The sequence below is a fragment of the Manacus candei genome, unplaced genomic scaffold, assembly GCF_025592945.1.
Source record: "Manacus candei isolate 608988 ecotype Guabito, Panama unplaced genomic scaffold, ASM2559294v1 h1tg000067l, whole genome shotgun sequence".
In the NCBI taxonomy this organism is placed as follows: Eukaryota; Metazoa; Chordata; class Aves; order Passeriformes; family Pipridae; genus Manacus; species Manacus candei.
Genome location: NW_026138115.1, coordinates 3,657,882 through 3,680,766, shown reverse-complemented (window position 1 = coordinate 3,680,766; position 22,885 = coordinate 3,657,882). Strand labels below are relative to the sequence as shown.

Sequence of the window (22,885 nt, the reverse complement as noted above, 5' to 3'; positions counted from 1 at the left end):
GGGGCTGCAGGAACGGGGTGAGATTCTTCCGCAATGCTGTGAAAAGGTTGAATTCTAGAAACTAAATTAAAACAAATGTTCCTACTATATACAGCATTTATTGGGTGTTCTGGCTGGCAGCAATCAAAAACTGTTCCATTATTTTCCATGCTGCTGTACCTTAGCAAAACTACAAACAGCAGCAAACACATTAGAAATCTATATTTTGATTGAAAGAAGCAGCAATACTTAGCTTTCCATAACCTTTACACTCCTAAGAACTAGGAGACTGTTAAAACAGAAATAAACCTTGCACCATCCTTTCCCCAGTATTATACAGAATTAAGACAGCACCTGCTTGAGAAAGATACCTGTACATCAGATATGAAGAGATTTTTTCAGAAATCTGCCAGTGTTCTTTCTTGTGAAGTCAGTAACACCATGTGCAATATCCCTCCATCCCAAAGCCACAGTGCAAGAAACCCAAATCACTTTGCTTATGTTTGCACCGTGTAAAGCAAAACCATGAAAGCACTTCAGATACATCCACAAAAACTCTCTTATGTTGTGAATAACTCGGTACCTCATCCAGGCTCACCTTGAAACCCTGCTGAGAAAATGAATACCTCAGTTCTGACAGCATACCTTGCTAATGCTGCTATAACACTGCCACAACACAATCCAGGATCTCTACGTGACACTGCACAACACAGATAAACCTAAAATAGGCTGGCACGAGCTACTGCCCTACAAGGCATCTCACTGCACTGTAAGGTAACCCCTAAATTTAGAATATGCCACGGCTCCTCTTGTCTGATGCTGTGCTGTGCTCCTAACCTGACCCAACAGTCACAACATGTGACAATAAAAAATAAGGACTTCTGGACACAATTTCAGGCACTATTTCTCTGACTGCTTCAAAATCAAAACAAAAGAGACAAGAGAGGTCTCACTTGAAGTGTACCAAAATTCACTCTAGAGGATCAAGCACAGGAGATGTAAAGTTTGACTTTCAGATATCAACAGTCAAACATGTTCTAAACAACTACTAAGGTGTTTGATTTCAAGAAACTTTAGTTTTGATGAGAGAATACAAGGATATTGGACTACCTGCTATCCAGCTGTTACACGGCTTTGTAAATTTTCTGTTCTAATATTTAACTCATTAGATATCACAACATAACTAACCCACAGCAGAGATACTGACATACTTATTTACTGAAATAAAAGAAAAACCCAACAGAAACCAAAGCAACCCCCCCTCAAACTTAAGTTTTTTTGAAGAACATGCAGGTTATTCCCCATGATTAGCAGTGCATTTAAGAAAAGGCTACACAGTTTGATTTCATTTCTCTTTTTTCTGTTTTGATCAAGATGCAAAACTAATCCTAGCTATGAAAACTATGGAGAAGGTGTACACTTATCCCCAGCTGGAAACCATAACTCCTATTTCCATTCTCAGAGTAAAATCAACTTTTCACCTCTTCCATAATACGTGAGAATAACGGCAAGTCAATATCACAGAAATATCTCAGAACAATCACTGGGGAAAAATGATGGAGACGTCAGCATTTAAATATGTAAGAGCCATGATTAGAGTGCTTCTCCATTAAAAAAAAAAGTATACAATATTCCCCAAAGTATCAAATTGGGATTTTTAAGTCCAAATGTGGAAGGAGAGGAGACCCTGCTCTGTTGGTAACATGTGGGGTCTCATTTATGACCCACTGCAGTTACCAGAGACAGGGGTGGCTGGGGAAGCTGCACCTCCAGCACTACACAGCAGAGCAGGACAGGCAGGACCTGGCTGGGCAGGAAGGCAAGGGCAGGACCCCAGCTCAGCTCTGGGACCGGATCCTGCCACGTCCCCAACCAGTTCAAGAGGTGGTTGTCTGCAGCGAAGGGCAACCCACTCACCCTGTTACTGGGCTTGGGACTTGTAGAGGGAACTTTAACACTGGCAAGTGACAAAGGTGTCAATGCTGACACTTCATGTTTCAAGAAGAATTTGCAGAAGTTTGGTCTGTAATGATTTTTCAGCATTCCAAACATATACTGCAATATAATATTTTACAATTCTGCATTACATATAATTTTGAAACATTCCCCATATCATGTCCTCTCCCAAACCCTATTAAACACATTGTACTTTCAAATTAATAAGATTATCTGAAAGCTCCAGGACTCATAAAAACCATGATCTTTTTAAAATCAGACAAATTAAGATGAATCTGAGTGGTTTGAAACATCCCACCCTTACATGGATAATATGCAGTAAATGGCAGTTATTGTAAGAAAATAAAAACAACTTGTTACTAACTTCACAGTTATGGTTTAGCCCTGAAAAGCATTTAGCATTTATCTCATTCCAGATGCTTAATGAAAGGCAGACAGGTTGCTATACATGAGAAAAAACTTAGTCCTCTCACATTTATAGAAAAATTGTGATTGCAATGAATATTCTAAATACAAGGTTGTCTCTCTCAACCTGTAAAATTACTGTCAAGGGCAGCATATCTAAAGATACATTCCTGAACAGCACTACCAGAATCTATGGAAACGCTCAGTCTGAGGGCAGAGTTCACATATTTTAGAAGTGACAAAGCACCAACACTGAATGCTGGAATTACACAAATTTAGATGTTTTCTTTTTTCCCCAACTTATAGAAATTACCCAAAACACGCCTATGAAGTGAAAACAGTGCAAATGCATAATACTTTGCAGTATTTGGCCTCTTCATACAGACAAGTATCAGAACACATTTAGATGTATCTTAGAAGCTGTGAAGGTCACAACTGTTTTTCAAGAAAACAAAACTGCAAATGATAGTTTATGGGGTAATTGTACAATCTAGCTATTTTCCCCATGCACAGAAATTATTAGGAGTGGCAACACTTAAACTATGTGTACACCAGACGCCAAGTATATTCATTTACGCTTTTGCAAGATCTACGTAGATGCTTCTAGGATTTAATACATTTCAAAACTTATGAAGATAAAATCAAGTCAGGCCAACTACTCCCTCAATCATTTAAGACTTTAAAAGCAAGAAAACCCACATATAAAGTAGGGTCACAAAAAAAGACACTATTTACATTTGTGATTCAAGTTTCAAAGCAGTTCTCCTCCTCTCAAAAGGCACTTAAAAAAGGATTCTTCAAAACCAGGCCTCTCTTACATGTAATTAACTTTCAGTTATCAGATCAGCCATTGTACTGTTCACTCTTTTATATGAAACCGAATCACGGGTCATCTACCGCCACCACCTGCGTCTCCTAGAACGCTTCCATCAACGCTGTGCTGTCTCTGCACAATCCTAAACATCCACTGGTCAGATTATGTGACCAATACATCTGTTCCAGAACAAGCAGCAGTCACAAGTATCGAGGCCATGTTGCTGAGAACACAGCTGCGCTGGGCAGGACACGTCTCCAGGATGAAGGACCACCGCCTCCCTAAGATCCTGCTCTATGGTGAACTTGCCACTGGCTGCCGCAAGAGAGGAGCCCCGAAGAGAAGATACAAGGACTCCCTGAAACAACATCTCAGCCTTGGCCATATTGATCACCATAACTGGTCTACTCTGGCCTCCAATCGGGAGGTCTGGAGACACACCATCTACAACGCTGCTGATGCTTTTGAGAAAGCACGCAGGATCACCCTTGAGGAGAAAAGACAACGCAGAAAGAATTGTGCCTTGCAGAATATACCATCCAAGGAGTCTTTCTGCTGTGCCTTTTGCAATCGGATATGTCTATCTCGTATTGGCCTTTTTAGCCACCAGCATGCCTGTAACAAATGTGGGTAGAGCCCTTCCCAAATCTTCATTTGCAAAGCCTAGCCATGATGATGATCAGATACTTTGTGCCTGTGATTACAGATAAATGACAAAAAACATCCCTTTATCAAAAAAAACCCAGCCAAGAAACTCAACAACACCTAAGCAGGGAAGAGAGCATACCTTCCATCGCATTTTCCACCTCCATATTCATTTTGGGCAGAAACAGTATTTTAGCCCATAAGGTGAAATTTTCATAATATGTTACCAGTGAACAGATAATTACAGCTTCAAACATACATTCCTTCCCGCGACCAGACCAGAAGATGTCTTAGTTAATTTAAAACCTCCTTTATATCAGACTGCCTTTCCACACAGGCCTTCATTGGGCGCTACTTCCAGTTGAATCAACAAGCTGAAACAGTAGTGGGATCCACCCAATCACTTCTGCAGCTTCTGCACACATAGAAAAACATTTTCTACAATGAAGAACTTAACCCCAGAAATCAAAAGCATGCACCACTTGCAAATATCTTTCACCAAGTCATTTACCCCAGGAAGTGGTATCCTTTTACACTTCATTGCCAGCTGTATTTTGCTGGAAGTTAATCTCCAGTTTTTCCTAAGTCAACTACTATAAAACAGTGGACTGGATTTGGGCAAAACCATCAAAATGCACCGACACGATTCTTCCTCTAAAACAACTACAGATAATTACATTTACATCCATGAGTCTCAGTCAATAATAAGCAACTATCTGTAAAACTACTTTAAAAATTAAAATTCAGCTATTGTTATACATAAACCCAGTAAAATATACAGATGTACCTAAATGCCTACAAGTTCCTTGAAAAGGGAGATAGGGACTACCAGTAATATCATTTCTGTCTTTAAAAAATCTGATTTCCCAGTACAGTAATACCATGTGATCACTGCTCTACCAGGCACAAAAATTATTTTAACACGTCAAATCTTCCCCTTCTAATCTCAGCTTTCCTGAAAATAAAAGACACTGAAGTCTAAATGCACATACCCAAAAGTAATGCTAACAATATTCTGTATTCTGGAAGATAAAAAACATTGCAGGATCTTGCTGGCAAAAAGAATATGCCAATGAGAAAGGGGGGAGAGAACAGATGGAAACAGTGTTTGCTCACTCTATGGCGCAGTTTTGCAAGTTTTTGGTTTTTTAACAACTAGTTAATAATACAAAGGGAAAGAACTGGTGGCCTCCAGTGTGAACATTAGTATATATTTTTTAAATTGCAAAAGAGCGTCATATAAAGCAAGAAACACCACTTACCTGTCCCACCCCCACTCTCAAAACTTGGCGAACTCCATGTTTCAGCAAGGTTTCTTGGAGGCTATGACATCTCAAGACTAGAACAGGCTGGACCCCAAGCAGTAAGAGCATATTAGGAGGGGCTGAAATTGCAAAAAAATGTTATATACCTCTTTCGTATCTTACATACAGCAAATCACAAAACCTGCCATTGAGTATTTTCCACAGCAGTTAATTCTGCAGGCTGGAAATATTGCTTTCGTGGCTCTACTATTCATCATGGAACAACAGTAATTAGTTTAGTAAGATGTTGACATGCTCACTTAAAATGACAGTTCTTATAAAATTATATCACAAATAAACTAACCTCAATTTGTCAGAAAAGCCCATCAGTGTAAGCATTTTTGTAAATATTATGGGAAAGCCAACCTTCATGAAGAAGGCAGAAGGAATACAGTTCATAAGGCTAAGTGCCAACTGTTACCTAGTCTCTATTTTTAGTTTTACCACAGAGGGGCAACAGTTATTTACCTGCTAAAGAAAGCAAAATCATGGAAGCAGGTATCTTCCATGACTACAGAATTTGTTTTTCCTTAAACACGCCCAAAATCTCCCTGATAAAGCCAGAACTCTTAAGAATCAGCATGTTCTCATTTACAGAATTCACTAGTTATAACTGAAAAACTGACCTAAAAGGTCAATGACCTTTACTGACCCATCTTGACAGCAAATGGCTGAAATAAAACACATTGGTAGTTTTGAGTAAAGTCACTCAGCCTGCCTAAAAGTATAAGACACAATCTATACAGTCTTGTAGAAATTTCTAGTCACTTCTCTGAAACTAAGGTATGGCTGAGTTGACAAGAGAGTACTACAAAATGCCACTCTGGTTAATACACAGCCTGACACGGAAAGGCCTCTTTAGAGCTCATTTTTTTTCACGATGGATGTAACAGGTTTTCTTTTCCTTTTCTTCACAGCCAGCAAGAGAGAAAAGAACAGAATACACAACAACTCAGTTGTACACGCAATAGTTGCAGTATGTCACAGGATATCAACTACTCAGGGAGTTTACTTTTATTCTGAGAAGTAAAATTTCTCAAAAGATCTCTTTTTGTCACATCCTCAATGGTCCAGGAGAGACAACCTAAAGTCAACAGCAGAGGCATTAACAACCTATATTATGCATCAACTAAGAACTTGAGACTTGTCCACAGCTCCCAAGAAACTACCATGAAGCATTCTAGAGCCTTTTCAATTAATAATGACTTACAAAAGAAACCACTTAAGTACACAGGTAGGGTTAGTGAACACCAAGATCTCCTAAGATCTACAATAATGAATGCCAGGAATTCCAAAGAACTTTAAATCTTTCATGAAGTAACACCCCCTCCACATACACCAAGGTATTCTCATACAACCAGCTACAGAAATGCATGCTAAACCATACACAAATGGAAGAAAGACCTTAGGAATTAATTACAGAACTGAAATCAACAAAAGCAGTCTTTTAATTTTGTTCTTAAAGAATTATTTATTCTGCTTAAAGAAATGAGAAGGAACAGTATCATACATTTTATATGCAGACTGTAGGAATAAGGAGTGAAATGAAACTTTAGAGTGCAGAGATTACAGAAAAGGGCAACATGACATATTGCTCTACAAATAAACAAAAAAATAAATGCCTGGTAAATAAGCTGAAACCTTGGTTTAGAGCTACACTGCAAGAACTTGAAAAATCAGCAGTGAAGCCTTTTAAACTCTTAAAAATGCAATGGACATATAATTTGTTATAGTCTCGTTAATTCCCTCAAAATCAAAATTGATCAACAATGTCAAATGATTTCCAACAGATTCTTATTTACAGATTCAGGGGGTTCCCACTCACTGCTATAGAGCTTTACTGTTAAAGTACTAGGAAATGCAACATAACACAGGATGTATTATCTTTCTTGTGTGCTACCACTCTTGGCTCCTCGAAGTTGTAGAAAGCACTTGAACAATCTGAAATATTTATCTAACTCTGAAATGCAATGTTAATTCTTCTGGCTCCCACATACATGGAGCTCACTTTATTCTCAACCACAGACAACAGCAACAGAAGTGGAGATAAGGTTCAGAAATCCGCTGTCACACAACAAATCACAACCAGCCCTGAGCATCCATTTCACCTCTAAACTGCAACTAAGAAGTCTGGCACCCACACTAAACCTTGCTATTGGAACCAACACTTACCCTTTATCTATTAATCTAACACAGGTTGTAAGAGACAGAATAAAGGAAACTCATCAGTCACTAGTCCTCAATAAAGTTATTTTGGGATGTCTGGCAAACACACCCTTAACGATTTTGCCGGATCAGGTCCTCTTTTTCCTTGCCCAGCTTCCTTTTCAAAGTTCAAGATCCCTCAGAATCAGCCACTGTCACCAAGACTCCTGAGTAATTCTTCCCCTCCTCCTCCTCCAGCCAAAATGTATCACTCTCAGAAATTTGCTTTTATCAACCCTTGCAAAGAAGACATTTTATGAGAGTATGACTACTAGTTATATTGGATACTCAAGGTGAGACCCCTTAACTGAATTTTTTTGGCATTGTCTCAGAGTCAGGCTTGTTAACTTTCTCAAATTCACTGTTCCAAAATGATTAAGGTCTTCTGTTCCAGATAAGCAACCGTGACTCTGTTCATCAAGGACACACATGCAGACATGAACAGTTTGGTTCAGCTGAGCCTAAGGCAGAGCCCAGTACTACTGAAGATGCCCCAGGTATTCCATCAGGCCTCCAGTGGCTGCTCCAATGCCTAATTCACAGGTCCACCAGGCACGTGCCTCAGCAGCAAGGTCTGGGTGATGACTTGCACATTTGGCTGCTTATCAAACACTCCATATGTGGATATGACATATTAAGGTTCCAAGGGAGTGGATGGTGGATGAAAAGTTGTGAGGCCTGGTTTTGACAATTATTTCCTATATGAGCTTGCAAAAGGACTTTTCACTCTCCTTTGCTGTATTTTCAATGAAATTATACAGAGTTCATCCTGAGAGTCAAACTGAAGATAAATATGATTAAGGTAATCAGTAATATCTAGCACTAAGTCCATTTCTTCAGATCAGACAGCCTCTACAAAGGCAGTGGCTATTCATTCATTAAACACTAGGAGAATTAAGATAATTAAGCTCTATAAACAAAAATATATGTGCTGAGTTAGCTGAAAGTTTTAGGAAGCTCCCCTGCTTCTAACTAACACTGTTCAAGAAGTTCATGGGTTGCTGCAGAATATTAAAGACATGCTGGTAAGACATCTACAGCATCATATAATCTCTTTACATTTGCAGTAAGATACTTCAGGAAAAACTGCTAATTCCAAGCAGCATTATTTAGGGACTTATTAAGATAAACTCAGAAAACATTCAAGCACCTAAGGCTGTGTTGTGTTCTTCACCTGTACTTTCCAAACAACTAACTTAATTTACTTCAAAAATAGCAACAGTTACATCCTGGTAGGAGATTGTATTGTGAAATTTAGGCAAAGTAATTTAATTTTTTTTGCATGGTAACATGACAAAAAATATCCTTATATCTAGTGACTAAAAAGTCCCAAAATACAGGAAACCTTCAACCCTCAAAATTCCTATTAAAGTCAATGCCTCAAAATGCAAACAATACTATTCATTCCAAACAACCTTATTCAAGATTCTACATGTTTTCTCCATTTAAATAGTTACAGAGAATCCAATCCAAAACCAGACATAAGAACATATTTTCAACAACTCAGTGCTCAAATCCACATTTTTTCTGTCATACTCCACAATCACTTTGAGAATCACAGAAGTGAAGTTTCCACCGAAGCACCTCAGTTTTTCCAAGAATAATTATCCAACTTTATGTGCCCAAGTGCAAATAAGAGACTATGAAATTTTGAAACTTACCTGTAACATACCAACTATTTCCACTTTATTAAAAAAGATGAAAGAATGAAGTGTTGATAGCATATTTTCCTCAAAAACTGAGGGAGTGGGTAGGACCATATCTTGAATATACTGTACTCTGTATGTCTGATGTATTTTTTGCTTCAGCTCTGGATCAGATATAGGTATCACTTCTTTAAATTTGGCTGTTTTAGTCAGAAATTCCCTGTGTTTCCGTGACTGTGATAAAGACGGATCATATTCTAGGCATCCAATTACGTCCATTATACATTCCTCGGAAAACATGACTTCAAAAAGTGCAGTTCTGTTCAAAAGGAAAATTCCCTTGATAATTTCATATAAGTGGTGTAGTCCTTCGATGTTCTCCAAGTCTTCGCACACATGAAAAATTTCTAAGAGCTTCTTTATATAACCCTCATTTTCCAGTGCTAGCGCGAGCTTTTCACGGCGTAATGGTGAAGGCAGCGAAGATGCCACAAGTTCTGCAATCTCTTCTAGTCGACTGAGTTCACAGGATGGCAATTCTAGACCTGGTGATGACATGTCATCAAAGCGTTCTTCCTCAGATTCATCAACAAGGTCCTGAGTAATATCAACAGAAGGGTCTTTGCCTTGAACCTACAAAATAAAATTTGTCAAAAAAGTGGAGTTTAATTTTACTGCTGCCTGACTGCTTTTTTAAAAACATAATTTCAAGTATCACGTGCTTTTTCTCTGTATGGGCAAAAGAGAAGTGCAAATCTAAGTTTGACATTGAGTATAGCTGGTTTGGAAAATAAAGAGATGATGAAAAGATTTTTTCAAACAGAAGGTTTTAAAAAATTATTTCTACATTAGACATTTAATTTTATTTATTTTCTAAAAAAAGAAGAATGAAGAAAAAAGCTACATTTTATAAGTACTTCAAATAAAAACAAATTCATAATTACTAATATGGATGGCAACTTTTTAATACACTACTAAACTATGTTTCCACTCTTTATTCTCTGCAGACAGATTTTTAAATGCAAACCAGTATTACATTACTGCAGTGACCGCTTTAAACACTTATCTATAGGCTATTAACTGCTCTTGATGCTTTTAAAAGCTTTTGCTACCTCAAACAGAGGAGAGAGGCCAGTCTTGCTAATTTAATTGTTATTTTCAGTACTGGAGACCTGCAAGTCAAAATCTGTTACAGTGCACTTCCTAAATACTCTACAGACACAAAATCCCCTTGTAAGAACAGAAAAGCCCAAACATTGACAAAAGAGTAGTGGAAAACTGACTGTCAGAAAAACAAGGCACAGGACCTGCAAAGACCTCTCTAGAGATATGAGGAAATGTGGAAAGTACAAATCAGTGAAAAAAACTGACAGATGCTTGGGCACCAGAGCGTATGATCTTTAATGACATCTTAATTTTAGCATCTGCTTGGAGTCTGATGTGTCAAATTCAGAAAGGCACTGCTGTGCAGAGCAGTAGAAGATAGTGTTCTTTTTCATCCTGAAAATCAGCAAAAAAATCTCTGGGAGAAATAATACTTCATTTGTAACAGCAACCCTATATTTAGATTAAAATCCAAAACACTGTTAAAAACCACATATTGTTCTGCTTATACATCAGCAACCACTTTCACTATAAATGGTATCAAAGTTTTCCTTTTAGAAGAAGTGTTCATGATTGAGAAAGCTTAAGATCTATAAAGTACACTAGACACAAATACAATAGTGTGGCCTCAAAACAGGATGTAAAGACACTGGTTTCCTACAGAAATATTAGATCTTTATATGAGGGTGAGGAAGTTGGGCTTCTTATCTGGGTGTTTCCCAAGAACACAACTTCCCCTTCTCCCCATTTTGTTTCTGTCCCCAACTTTCAGTCCATTGACTGCTAAGGTTCCTGGAAATGTTTCTGTACTTATTTACATAAGTTTCTCTACTTATTTATGTAAGTGGTAAACTATTGAAAATACTCATTCCTAAAAAAAGGAATAATCTAGACACATGCCACTACAAAACCAGATTTTTTTGCTTTACTTCTGAAATCAGTGAGAATGAATTCCAAAAGACAGAGCGGAGAAAGCTAGAGGTTTGTTAAGAACAGAAACAGCGCACAGAGAGCAATTTAGACTAATTTAGAGAAGTCCCACATAATGTAGCAGAGAATTAAGAAAAGTTGTAATGTTTGGAATGGAAGAAAAAACCCAAATAAGAACTGACAAAGTGAACTTACAGCAGTGACTATACTGATTAAACTCTTTTAGGTATTGGTCAACAGTTAATACCTGACCAAATATTATCCACAAGCAATACTGATGCACTGACTATACAGTCATCTGATCTCAGTGGTAAAACATGTTAAAATATATACATGCTACATATAAATTGTTTGATTTCTTAAAGCTGTATCTTTAAGGTGACAACATAGGGATAGAGCTATCTCCAACTTCAACTATTACATCAATCTTTCATAACCTGGAAACATTTACATGGAAAAAGTTCTGAGAGGCACTCAATATTCCCCTCACCTGAAACAGAAGAATGAGAAATGTAGAAAGAGAAATGTAAATAAGATATTGTTTTATTATATATACCATATATACAATAATACATTAGGGTACATATTTAATAAGAAATATATTATAAATTCACAAAGAGCTCACATACATTCTTCTCTCTACAATACAGCTTTGATAGGTAATCTTTTCCCTTTTGGCCAACTTGGAAAAAGTTAATTATGGTATTAATTGTTATGAAACTTTTTCATAACAAGGAGCTACACTTCCTTGGGTGATAAAAGAGATGAAGAGTTATGTTAAGCAATAAAACCTGCAAATGCTCTAAAAGAATACCCAAAACATAGATTAAGTTTGTATTAAATTTCCAGAGGAAGGAGAAAATGTTCAAATTCAAAAATGCAAAATCTGGGAGAGGTGGCTAAAACAATAGTCTTTACTATCTACTGTGTTCAGATTCATCTCTTAGAACAGCCTAAAAAGTCTCAACACAAACATTAGGATGAATTAGGTTGTCTCAATCTTACATTTATCAAACTTACCTGACATATTTTTTCCCATATTTCATCACATCCTGCTTTTTCTTGAAAGCTAAGTGCCAAATCATAGTTTTCAGCTTCAGACCACACAATCAAGGTATCCTTTAAAGAGAAGAGGAGCATTTTCAGGCAATGTATTTCAGTGTTTAAAGAGTAAAATTTTAAAATAAAAACAGGCCGAGACCTAATTCTGACATGATAGTATTACAACACAAACGTAATCATCATACTTTTTAAAATGTTTATGTGTTCTAAGATTCTTAGGATTAAAAAGATTTCTGCATAAATCAGAACAAAGAAGTTTCAGAAAGATACTGAAGTAATTTCTTATTTCACGTGACCATAATACTGTAAATCTCAAAGAGGCTGATCCAGAATACACACTTCTACCTCAATGCACCCTCTGATAAAATACAATAACAACAGCAATGAGGTTTGTGGCTTTTATGTTTGGATTTTTTTAAAAAATATTTCAATTGGATCACATAAAACTGCACTTCTTCTTTAGGATCAAAGTTACAATCTTTTTTTTCCATTTTTATAGGCCCCAGAAGACATTGTGCTAATGCACAGAACAGTTGCTTAAAAGGCAGCCCCAAGAGGGCTCCAAGCTTTAAAGAACAGAAACCTGAATAAGCACAGTTAACTCCCTGAGAGTACACACACCTTCACACTGACCCACACACAGGAGCTTTACTTATTCCAAACCACAGTTCTGGGAGGAAGTTCTGCCCTAGATTTCTGGAAATTAGTTGAAGCCGTGCTTAGCTGTATGTACTACCCAGACACTTCACCTCTCATCTACAAGAGAGAGAGTTCCAGAGTTTCTCAGAGCCCTCATACTGCATGCAAACCCAGTATACCAAAGTGGCAGCTGATGCTGCAAACAGCAATGTCACACACTGATAAGGCATTTGATGAAGTAGCTAACAGTCTGCTAAATAACTCTCAGAATAACTAAATAAAAAATACAAATAAAGTAATAAATAAAATTAAAAGTAGAAAATAAAATCGGCATTATTTACACATCCTGAATCAAGTTTTATTTAAAGTCTTTTGTCTTCCTATAACAGCTAAAATATAGCCACAGTAAATATATATAGCTCCATGAAACTGTGTTATGTCAGCTAAGTGCCAAACTGTGCCTTTACTCACTAGGACAAGGGACATGAGGATTTTTCTACTTGTATTTCAGTGGGAACATAAAGAATTTTTATTTCATTAAGTATAGATTTTGCTTACAGTGATTATTCCTAAAGAAATTAATTTTAAATATTTGCAAAAGCACTGTAAGTTGTAAAGCATTTATAAAGTTTAATACATTTTATTAATTAGACTTAATTTGCTTCAAATGCTAAAATGAACACAGAGGATAAAGAGAAATCTTAGACTTAGATTTTGTTATGCACTTACTAGAAAACTCCTTAAACTAAACTATAATCTAAATAGTACCATCAGCTAGATCCATTAGGATTATCAAGCAATACAATATAATCAATTTGCCATTACCAGAGCAGCTATACTGCTTCAGAGGCACTAATGGCTTTACCTTGTAAATGGCAAATAGTTTACCTTTTCCTTTTCCAAATGGTTGAGGAAGAGGTGGTACACAGAAGAAAGGGATTTAGGAAGACCACCTCCAAAATACAAAAGGAAGAAAAAAAATCATAATTAACAGCTTATTCTCTACAAGGTCATGGTGCAAATACTCTGGTAATAACAGATTGACAGCACTTGGTACTGCTGGCTCCTATAGAGCAAGAAAAATAACTTTACAAAAATCTAAAAAGTGAAGGTCAAAACCGAAATTTTTTGTTTACCATCTGTTAAAAACAGTATGTATCTTACTGCAGTATTCATTGTAGGTATCAGGTTCAAATTCTAATACATTAATCTCTGCAATTGGTATTTATACTGCAGTAATTTTCAAGGCCATTGTCTCATTAGCTCCACACTGTGTAGTGCTTATTTAATTAAAAATCAAAAAACACAACTAACCCTAACACCACATTTTAAGTAGATCCTAGCAGAACTTGCAACTTTCCCATCCAATTTTTACTCCACTTAAGTCAAAGTGGTTAGATTTCTAAGCAAGCCATTTTCCAAAAGAAGATCAAAATACATTTTCTTCTTGATAAAGAAAATGACTAACAAATAGGGAAATGACTACTTTTAAAACCTACTTTTGAAAACTACAGTCACAGATGTACAGAAGTGTATTTGGCCATAATACAGCAATTGCTCTTGTTAAACAAGATCACCTACTGCTAAACACAGAAGTTCACACCTCTACACATTCTGAATTTTTAAATTTACTACTTCTTTGGAAAACAAAACAAAAAACTGCTGAAAGAAATTATTTGAGCAACAGAGCAATAATTTCATTTACTAATATCAGAAAAGCATTTTCCAATTGCCAACATTAACACTATTAAGTTATCTGTTGTCTTATCACACAAGTGTTTCATATTATAGATTATTATCAGTTACTCAACAGAAATCTACCAGTTACTACTCTTCGATTTTTGGGAAACAGTATTTGTTTGTACAACCTTTCTTGCCTGAAAGGTCTTTTAAAAGGAGAACATGAAACACAGTGACAAAAGCACTTTGCTCTGTCACATAATACACAGTTCTGTCAAAGTTTAAATTCACTATTAAATGCAGACACTTATGAATGTAATTTCATTTTGTTAATCCTATAAAGCTTATAATTGTCAAAAAGAAGAGCAGCACAAGACAGACATGCATGAAGAAATGACTAAAGGAAATTCTAAATGTAGAGATAAAAAAATGCATGAATAACAGTATTGCTTCTGCTTGTTTTAAGAATAAAATCTATGTGCTTGATCTAAAATCTCCTCAGTATAATTTGAATCCACTAACTACTCTGGATCTCTCAGCTATGGAATAAGACTATCTGTTGCTTTCAAATATCAAACATTACTTCTTTTAACTCCAGAAAGCAACAGAAATTTCTCAAGAATGGCTTCACCATTTCAAGAGAAAACAGGAGCGTGGACAAATATGCTTAGTAATAGTAGTTTCTGGTTAGAGAGGTAAGGAGATGAGTCTTGCATATTACACCTTGATGAGCATAAAAATCTTCAATTTTATATGATTCATAGAAGTTCTGGCTGAGTTTGATCAAAAACGTGTCCTTTGTTTTTGCATTATATACCAAATGTTAGCCTCTACACAAGGAACTGGATGGTATGATTAAAACATGTAAAATTTGTTCTTATCTAGCTCATCATTAAACACAGTTTGAATGTGAAACTGCAGTATTAAATCACGGTTGGGTGAATTGTCATAAACATGGACAGATGTTTTATCATTGCAGGCTTTCATACTGAGCGCTCTGCAAGAATTCCAGCATTCTAGCTCCTCACTTTTTTCAGGATGCACCACAGTTCTTGGCAAGATCTTTTTTAAATAGGATGATAATCAGGAGCTATTTATGTGGAGTTCACAATCTTATCTCAAGCTTGAAAATCATTTGCTGCTTTGCAAGACAGTGTTTTGACGGTAGTGCCAGTTGGATGTGTCATTACCATCTTAGCCCATACAAAATCTGCTGGTCTCCCCAAGAGCATTTATGCAAATTTGTCTTCTTTCATATCAGTCTTCACATTATGACTGCACAGATGAAGTCAAGAATTTTTAAATGTAACCAGAAGTTTTAAGCACGGCCTCTTTTTAGGAAACCTGTGTATCTAACGTTCCCATATTTATTTAACGTTCCCTCATTTTTATCAGTGGAGGATAACTTTGTACACTCTAATCTTTATAAGGACACAGCCTGAGGCAACAATTCAGAATGCAATTGGAGATTTCTGTGCTGCTTCTCTCACTTCTGGCTGCATCAAGCCCACACAAAGCACATTCTGGTTAGTTAGAGGTTTTCAAGGAAGTACTACTGTGTGCTACAGTTTTATTTGAGACTTCATGCCTAGAGGAGCTAACCTTCAAACATACTACTGCAACAGTTCAAGCCAGGAGGCAGTGGCAATTGTACTTAAAAGAAATCTACCCTCTGACTTCTCATTTTTTGAAATTATTGCCAAAAGGCTTCTTACTTTCCTCAAGCATAAAAAGTTGTTGAATACACACTATCAGTCTAAAGTGCTCGCCATAAGAGTCACTAGAAGTCACATGTTTATTACACGTTAAATCAGTTTTATTTAACAATTAGAAAGCTGATTAGCAGGTGTGTTATACAGCATTCACATGATCTCCAAAGCAAGCCCTGGGATTTCATAGTGAAGAGTTTCAGACCAACTAGTACTCAGGATTTCATTCTGCTGTAAAATTAAGATTTCTTTCCTAATGTGATAAAATTAACAGAACTGTTACTGTTTGACCATGAACTCTCACTGCTGTTCATGTCCAGGGAGAACACCAGTCTCCTCTGTAGCTCCAAAACTTTCTCTTGGCACACCTATAACATTTAGGTTACACTCAAGAAGTAGTAATCCCCTACATTAGATAGGTCTTTCATAAATTCCTGCTTTCAGTCTTAAAAAGCAAATGAATCTTTTCCTGCTAGCCCTCAAATGATTCAGGCCTATGACACTTTCCTGGCCCCCACTGAAAGTTCAACACAGTAAGGCTGTTTCTCCCCCTCTCGGACTGCCTGATTGCTAGTTCCTTATCTAGGCACTTATATTGTTTACAGACACAGACACTTTCCTGGACATGCAAAGCCACCTTTCAACATCTTGCTATGTAAATATTTACAATCAAAAGTACAATTTCATAAGCAGGTTTCTGTTTAAGAAATAAACTACTGGCACTACCCAGGTTTTTTAAGGTAAATATATAGTTATTGTGGTAGGTCGTGGCACAATCTTCGGGCTAAAAAAGCCACTCAAGTAATGTAATATAAAGTTTCAATTCTGCCTTTGGTTTTATGCATTTCCTCACCCGAAACCTGGTTATCTAGATGTGCTACCAATACATCCCTAAAACTGGACTAAACTCATATTCAGACTGTGTTCTGCTAGCTTCCATGAAAGCTCAACAGTCATACCTGACTTTTCAGTTAGTCATTTCACAGCTGCATTCCCGTGAATCACGAGGAATAAAATCAATTTATCAGTTCTGTAACAGAACCTTGACTCACTGGCCTAATAACCATACCAAGCAACAGCAGAAAAATCAGATTACACATGAAAACAGACACAAAGGAAAAGAAACATGGTAATTTAAAACATGAACTGGCCCAGCCAAAACCCAAGAGCAACCTTTCCCCTTGTTTATCCCCTCAGCCCACAAAGCCACATATTTTTCCTTACTAAGTTGGCTATAATAGACATAAATTTTATTGAAATAGTTTCACTGTTGGCTCGCTTGTCATGACAGCAAAGGTAGGAAGTGCATCTTCTCTGAGCATTCTGCCAGTGCCTTTTTGGATCTTTTCAAAATTTGGCTTCTTTATTAATAAGCCTGCTCTCCATCATTCAAGGATGAGCACCTTCAATCAAGTTACACAGCTATTAGATAGTACTCTCAATGAGTTTTAAGCTTTGTATTCTCATGAGGAACTGAAAAAGAGGCTGCAAAAGCAAGGGACATGACCCTTCTAGTGCAGAAGCAAGACTGTAGTAGGAAGCTGTAAGCAACTCAAGTCTTCCTTGTTTCAGGCATAAAAAGGGATGCAATACATACTTCATCATTTGGTTACAGGATGTTCATGGATGTATCTCAAATACAGCTGAGGATATAAGTCTTTATTGTTCTATTGTTAAAGCATTGCCAAAGTATATTGAGAAGTGTATACCCGAGTTTTCTCCCTAGATAAATGCTATATATTTTTTTCTCCTTTAGGGTTGTGTGGGAGGAGGTGTGTTCTCCTAATATACTAGTGCAATTTGTTTTCTGAATAAGGATCACTTGCTTAAGAACAGCATCTGTCACTAGCATTCTGAAATTTCAATGCCTCCACAAATATACCCCACAATTAAAATACCTTCTACCTTTACTAGGATATTAAGAAAACAATCAAAAGCATAAGAGGAAAACTAAGTATTCCATGTGTGACCCAACAATGCATTGTATAATTAAATTTCACTTACTAAACAAAATTTGGTTTCAAGCTGTGTGCTACTACTTACCCAGTAATTAAATCCAGTATATTCCATGGCAAAGTTATAGGACCATTATCTAACATCTTAAAATAAGAATACCAATACAACATATAGTTATAAATAAGAATACAAGTCAGGCATCCAAGTGGCTGTACTGATGCACATTTTGCTTTTTCTGAAGAAGTTTTTGCCTACAAACAGTACCTTAACATAAGAAATATTAAGTCCTTTTTCTGAGCCACAGGACATTAGTTTCTCAAGTCGTTTTCTTTCTAGCTTGTTTTCCTCATATGGGTTCCTTTCTTCTACTTCTAGTATAAGTAATGATGAGTTTGCCAGGAAGTACATGGTTCAGAGCATCCGGAAACTTCCACTAGCAGCAACTCTATGTTGCAGAATCAGATATATAGACATATCTTTCTTTTTGAACACACAGCAGAAAATGACTCTTCATTGTGCCAAAGACTAATTTATTTGACTAGTGAAAGGATAGTTAAAAGACTGTCTACGTGTTCCATGCTTTAAGGAATTATTTCAAACCTCCAGATGGCAGATAAGTCTGGGAAGACTGGAAACCAGACCATGCAAGCTGAAGTATATCTCAGGTTGATGTATGATAAATGAGTCCCTGAGCAAGTACTCTTTCTCTCCTAAAGGAAAGGCAGTTGTATTTACCACCATAAAGGGGCAGTCATTGCTTTCAATCCTAAACACTAAGAAATACAAACCAGACAAAATTACACTAGAAGCTCAGGTTAAGAGGGTATAGCATTTGTTGGTTTTGGGGTTTTTCTGTTTGTTTTGTTGTTTTGGTTTTTTTTGGTCAGGGTTTTTTGTTTATTTTTAATTTCCATGGATGTTTTACACATCTAGGAACAGAGGCAGCAAGGCAAACTTGTCCTCAGGTCTTCACACTATTATTTTGATAAATAATTATCTAAGCTGTGCAGTTACTAAAATGTACATGGTGTATACCATGAGATTGTGTAATTTGCGATATCAACAATTAATGAGACCATCTGTTTCACACTGGCACAAATAGTGCAGCATAGGTAGAAGGTTCTTTCACCAGTGGAAGAACTTCACTGTTTATCACAAAAGTATCTGTAAGGTTTTTGTTGAAGGATCCAAAGCAACTGGTACAGCAAGTTTCTGCAAGTTACCACACATTGTCTCTCCTTCCTTGCAATCACACATTTCAGTTGGTCCAATAAAAGACTGTTTGGGCTGACACGAGGCTTGTAAAAAGAAACAAAGTCAGAACTCATCCACTTATTCCATTAGATATCTGAAGTGCCCACAAGCCACGTGCTGAGTATGTTACAGTAAAAACAGACATACTGCTAAGTACCCCTTAAAATGGAATGGAGGTTCACCCTCACAACAAAATTCTGAGACAAAAGCCTGGTAAGACCATAACACCAGAAAGTTACTTTGAAGTATTAAGTCTTACATTCTTGAAATTTTGTAAGCTCAACTAACAACCGCAGGGAAATTCAAAAGCAAGTTTCTGTCTCAGGCTGCAACCTCACCAGTACATGAGGCGACATAAGTGGTCTCCAGCAGTTAGAAAGATCTCATGCACTCTTCAATCTCAGTTCCACAAATGGATCTGTGTAAGGTGGCTTGAAACTTCTGCCAACAGAGAGTTACCGGTTTTTGAAGAGGGATTTGGAGTACCAAATTGATTTTCATGTGGTTTACTGAGTTTAGGTAGTTCAGAGTCCTAGAAGTTACTCCTCCTTTCAGCTGCTAAGCTCCAAGCTTAGCTCACATGGAAATCAGGTTTAAACTCTGAACTTGCATTTTACTCAGGGAATGGATAAGCAGACCTCACATGAAAAATAACAGGCTACAAAGCAGATTTAATATACACACTAAGAAACATTTGGCATTTCTAAGGCTCAGAGTGGAGTCCTACATTCAATCTATATTAGAGACTGCTTTGCTTAAATAATATGAACAGTCCACCTACAATTATAAATTTCTGTCTATGCAGCATTTGAAAACTTTAAGAACAGTACTCTTTCTTCTCCAGCACAGAAAATGTGGGGCTGTTCTAACGGGACAGATTCATATTTAATATTTTTATTTCTCTAACCATGTTTTCACACAATGGCCAGTACTGATTTGTGCAGTGCTAGATTACAACAGGTCTGACCCAGAGTAGCAAACGCTGTTACACCGACAGGTACGTGTGGTGGTTTGCACCAATCTCACAATTTTCTGCCGACTTGAAGTAGGTTTTGTGTCTGATCTGGCATAAAGCCTATTGATACAAAGCTCACCCCTCAATGCTCTCTGAACAGATTTAAGTCAGCAAAGCAAGTTTACACTAGATCAGCACTTTATGCCATAGAGGTGTGAAATATTCAGTGTCACTTAAGGAGTCCTAAAGCTCAAGCTACTGTATCGTAGAACCATGACCTCAAACTAGTCAGGATTATAGTTAAATCTTAGTGTGCTTAGCATTTTTGCTGGAATTGATTCTTCAAACCCACACTGGCCTTATCAGTTGTTCAGTACAGGCTGTTTATATGGTGCATGATGAATTATATCAAGAGACAGATACAGGTTAAATTTTTCAAGGAAGGATATTTTTAGCCCATACTGATTGTCCCCATTCAGTTCAACACACAATCCCACAAACAGCTGCAGCCACACAACCATCGGGACTGCCAGTGAGCAAAACAACAGCATGTTTATGCCTGCAATAAACTGTTAAAGCAGAGTGTTTTAATACATTAACTGTACTTGACAAGATTTTAATAAGTCTGAGCTGATCAGCTTTTTATTTATACAGAATGCTTTGAAGCAGTATTAACCCATATTCACCTTACAAGTAAAGAAAACACATGTTAACATGTAAATAGCTTTAAAGCCTTCTAGTCTTCTCGTGAATAAAATTCCATTGAAAGTTGTAGCATCTGAAGCATAAAGAAGAAAAACAGCCAGATGACATTAAGTTTCAGATACTATAAACCTCAGGAACTTCAGCTACTTCGTGATTTTCATAATTATGTTTTACCTGTCTCTGCCAGAGCAATTTCTGATGGAAAACAGAATGCAAATTATCCATATAACTTCACAAAAAACGCAGAGAAATAACAAATGGATCATGAAATGCACAAAAATGGTGCAAACTACTTTGCCTCCTATTTTTGGTACAAGAACATAAAATACAATTTGCAATAGAGGAAAAAAATTACTATATTGCAAGATTGTTGACTGTGTTGTTAAAGAACCTGCCTTTAAGCAAGAGGAAAAGATAAGTATGTTTACCTGTTGCTTCTGGTACGCAGTGTTCGGATTAATTTTGGACTCCAAAAGAAGAGAGCCTAGAAAATAAAAAGTTCCACTTATTTACATGTGTACTAAAATTTTAATCTCCACATGAATTTTCTGATCGTTCTTTCCCTGAGCAGGTTATTAACACCTTTCCTCCCAACAATAAGCCTGTTAACCCCTATTCTTGAGCTTTATATTTCATCCCTCCCTCAAAGATATTGTTCACATAGTTCAGAACAATTAAGAGTGCTCTGAGGACTGAATTTTAAACCTCTTTCTTATTCTGAGTAATGACTTCCACGAAAAAATTTTTAGATATTATAAAGTCTGCAAAAGTCAGTACACCAAAAACATCACAACTGCTTTCCACAGAATACCCGTGGTTGTTCCATGTGAAATTGTAATCATCTGGTATTTGTTTGTAAAGGTTAGCTAAAACACTTCTTTTACCCAGGAAACTTACCTAGAAACTAATGCTTGGAGTGGCAATCACTGTGACTGCCAATACTAAAAAACTTCACACATGATAAACTTTGGAACAATTGTTTCACAGCAGCTTATACTGATTTAAGACATAGAAGAGCAATTCCACTCTCACCTCTGTGTCTTTTTTCCCTTCTTTTCACATAAGCGTTGGCATTAATATGTCAATTTGGATGATCTGAAGGGGTGATCTAAGTGAAAACAACCCTTAAAACACTTTTTTTCTTGGTCCAATCACTTCTTCCATCCACCTTGCTGCTCAGCTGCACTAACGCTTTACATGACTTAAATTTATGTATCTACAGAGTTACACTAAGCATACATGAAGAAATATTGATAAGTTAAGTTGCATAGTCAATCTTATAATTAAAACATAAGGCTGCAAGTACCCCTTTTAAGTGGCACTTCTCCATTCACTTACCTATTTAAATTTATTTCTTAAGAAGAGTCCAAACTTTAAGTGTCAACTTCTCAGTTTCATGGCTATAGTTCTAAGGTAATCATAATACTAGAATATTTGCCACATATTCTCACAAAAGCTACAGTAAAGAAAAACTAAAATGCTTCTACCACCTCAAATGAATACCTGAGAACTTGAAGACAAGTGAACAAACCATTTGGATTTGAAAGACATACTTGGAAATTAAACCCGTACTTTCAAATGCCACAGCAGAATCAACAAAGGCTAGCCAGTTCTCACTATTGGAGGAGTATATGAAATATAAAATCCACAGCAAGAAATATCCCAAACCAAAGTCTGCAAAAGAGGTATCACCATCCTCAATCTAACGGGTTACAGTTACAAAAAAACCCTCCACACTCCCTTGCTGAAGAACTGCTACTGACTAATAGAAGATCACAGAATCATACAATGATTTGGATTGGAAGGGACCTTTAAAGGCCATCTAGTCCAATCCCCACTGCAATAAGCAGGGATACCTTCATGTAGATCATGTTGCCCTGACCTTGAATGATTCCAGGGACGAGGCATCTACCACCACTCTGGGCAACCTGTGCCAG

The 22,885-nt window shown here is 36.8% G+C and overlaps 1 protein-coding gene across 2 annotated transcripts in view; it reads right to left on the bottom strand.

Annotated features, from left to right (window-relative positions):
• The window catches only part of PPP4R3A (protein phosphatase 4 regulatory subunit 3A), a 44,672-nt gene that overhangs the window by 14,691 nt on the left and 7,096 nt on the right, over window positions 1-22,885 (bottom strand). The window contains exons 2-4 of one of the 2 annotated variants that reach the window (XM_051806612.1): window positions 21,377-21,432; window positions 12,009-12,107; window positions 8,970-9,587 (exon numbers count right to left, since the gene is read on the bottom strand). In XM_051806612.1, the coding sequence (XP_051662572.1) occupies window positions 8,970-9,587; window positions 12,009-12,107; window positions 21,377-21,432 (773 nt within the window). Of the gene's footprint in view, window positions 1-8,969; window positions 9,588-12,008; window positions 12,108-13,577; window positions 13,630-21,376; window positions 21,433-22,885 lie in introns of those variants that run through there. The other variant, XM_051806613.1, reaches the window with a different exon arrangement.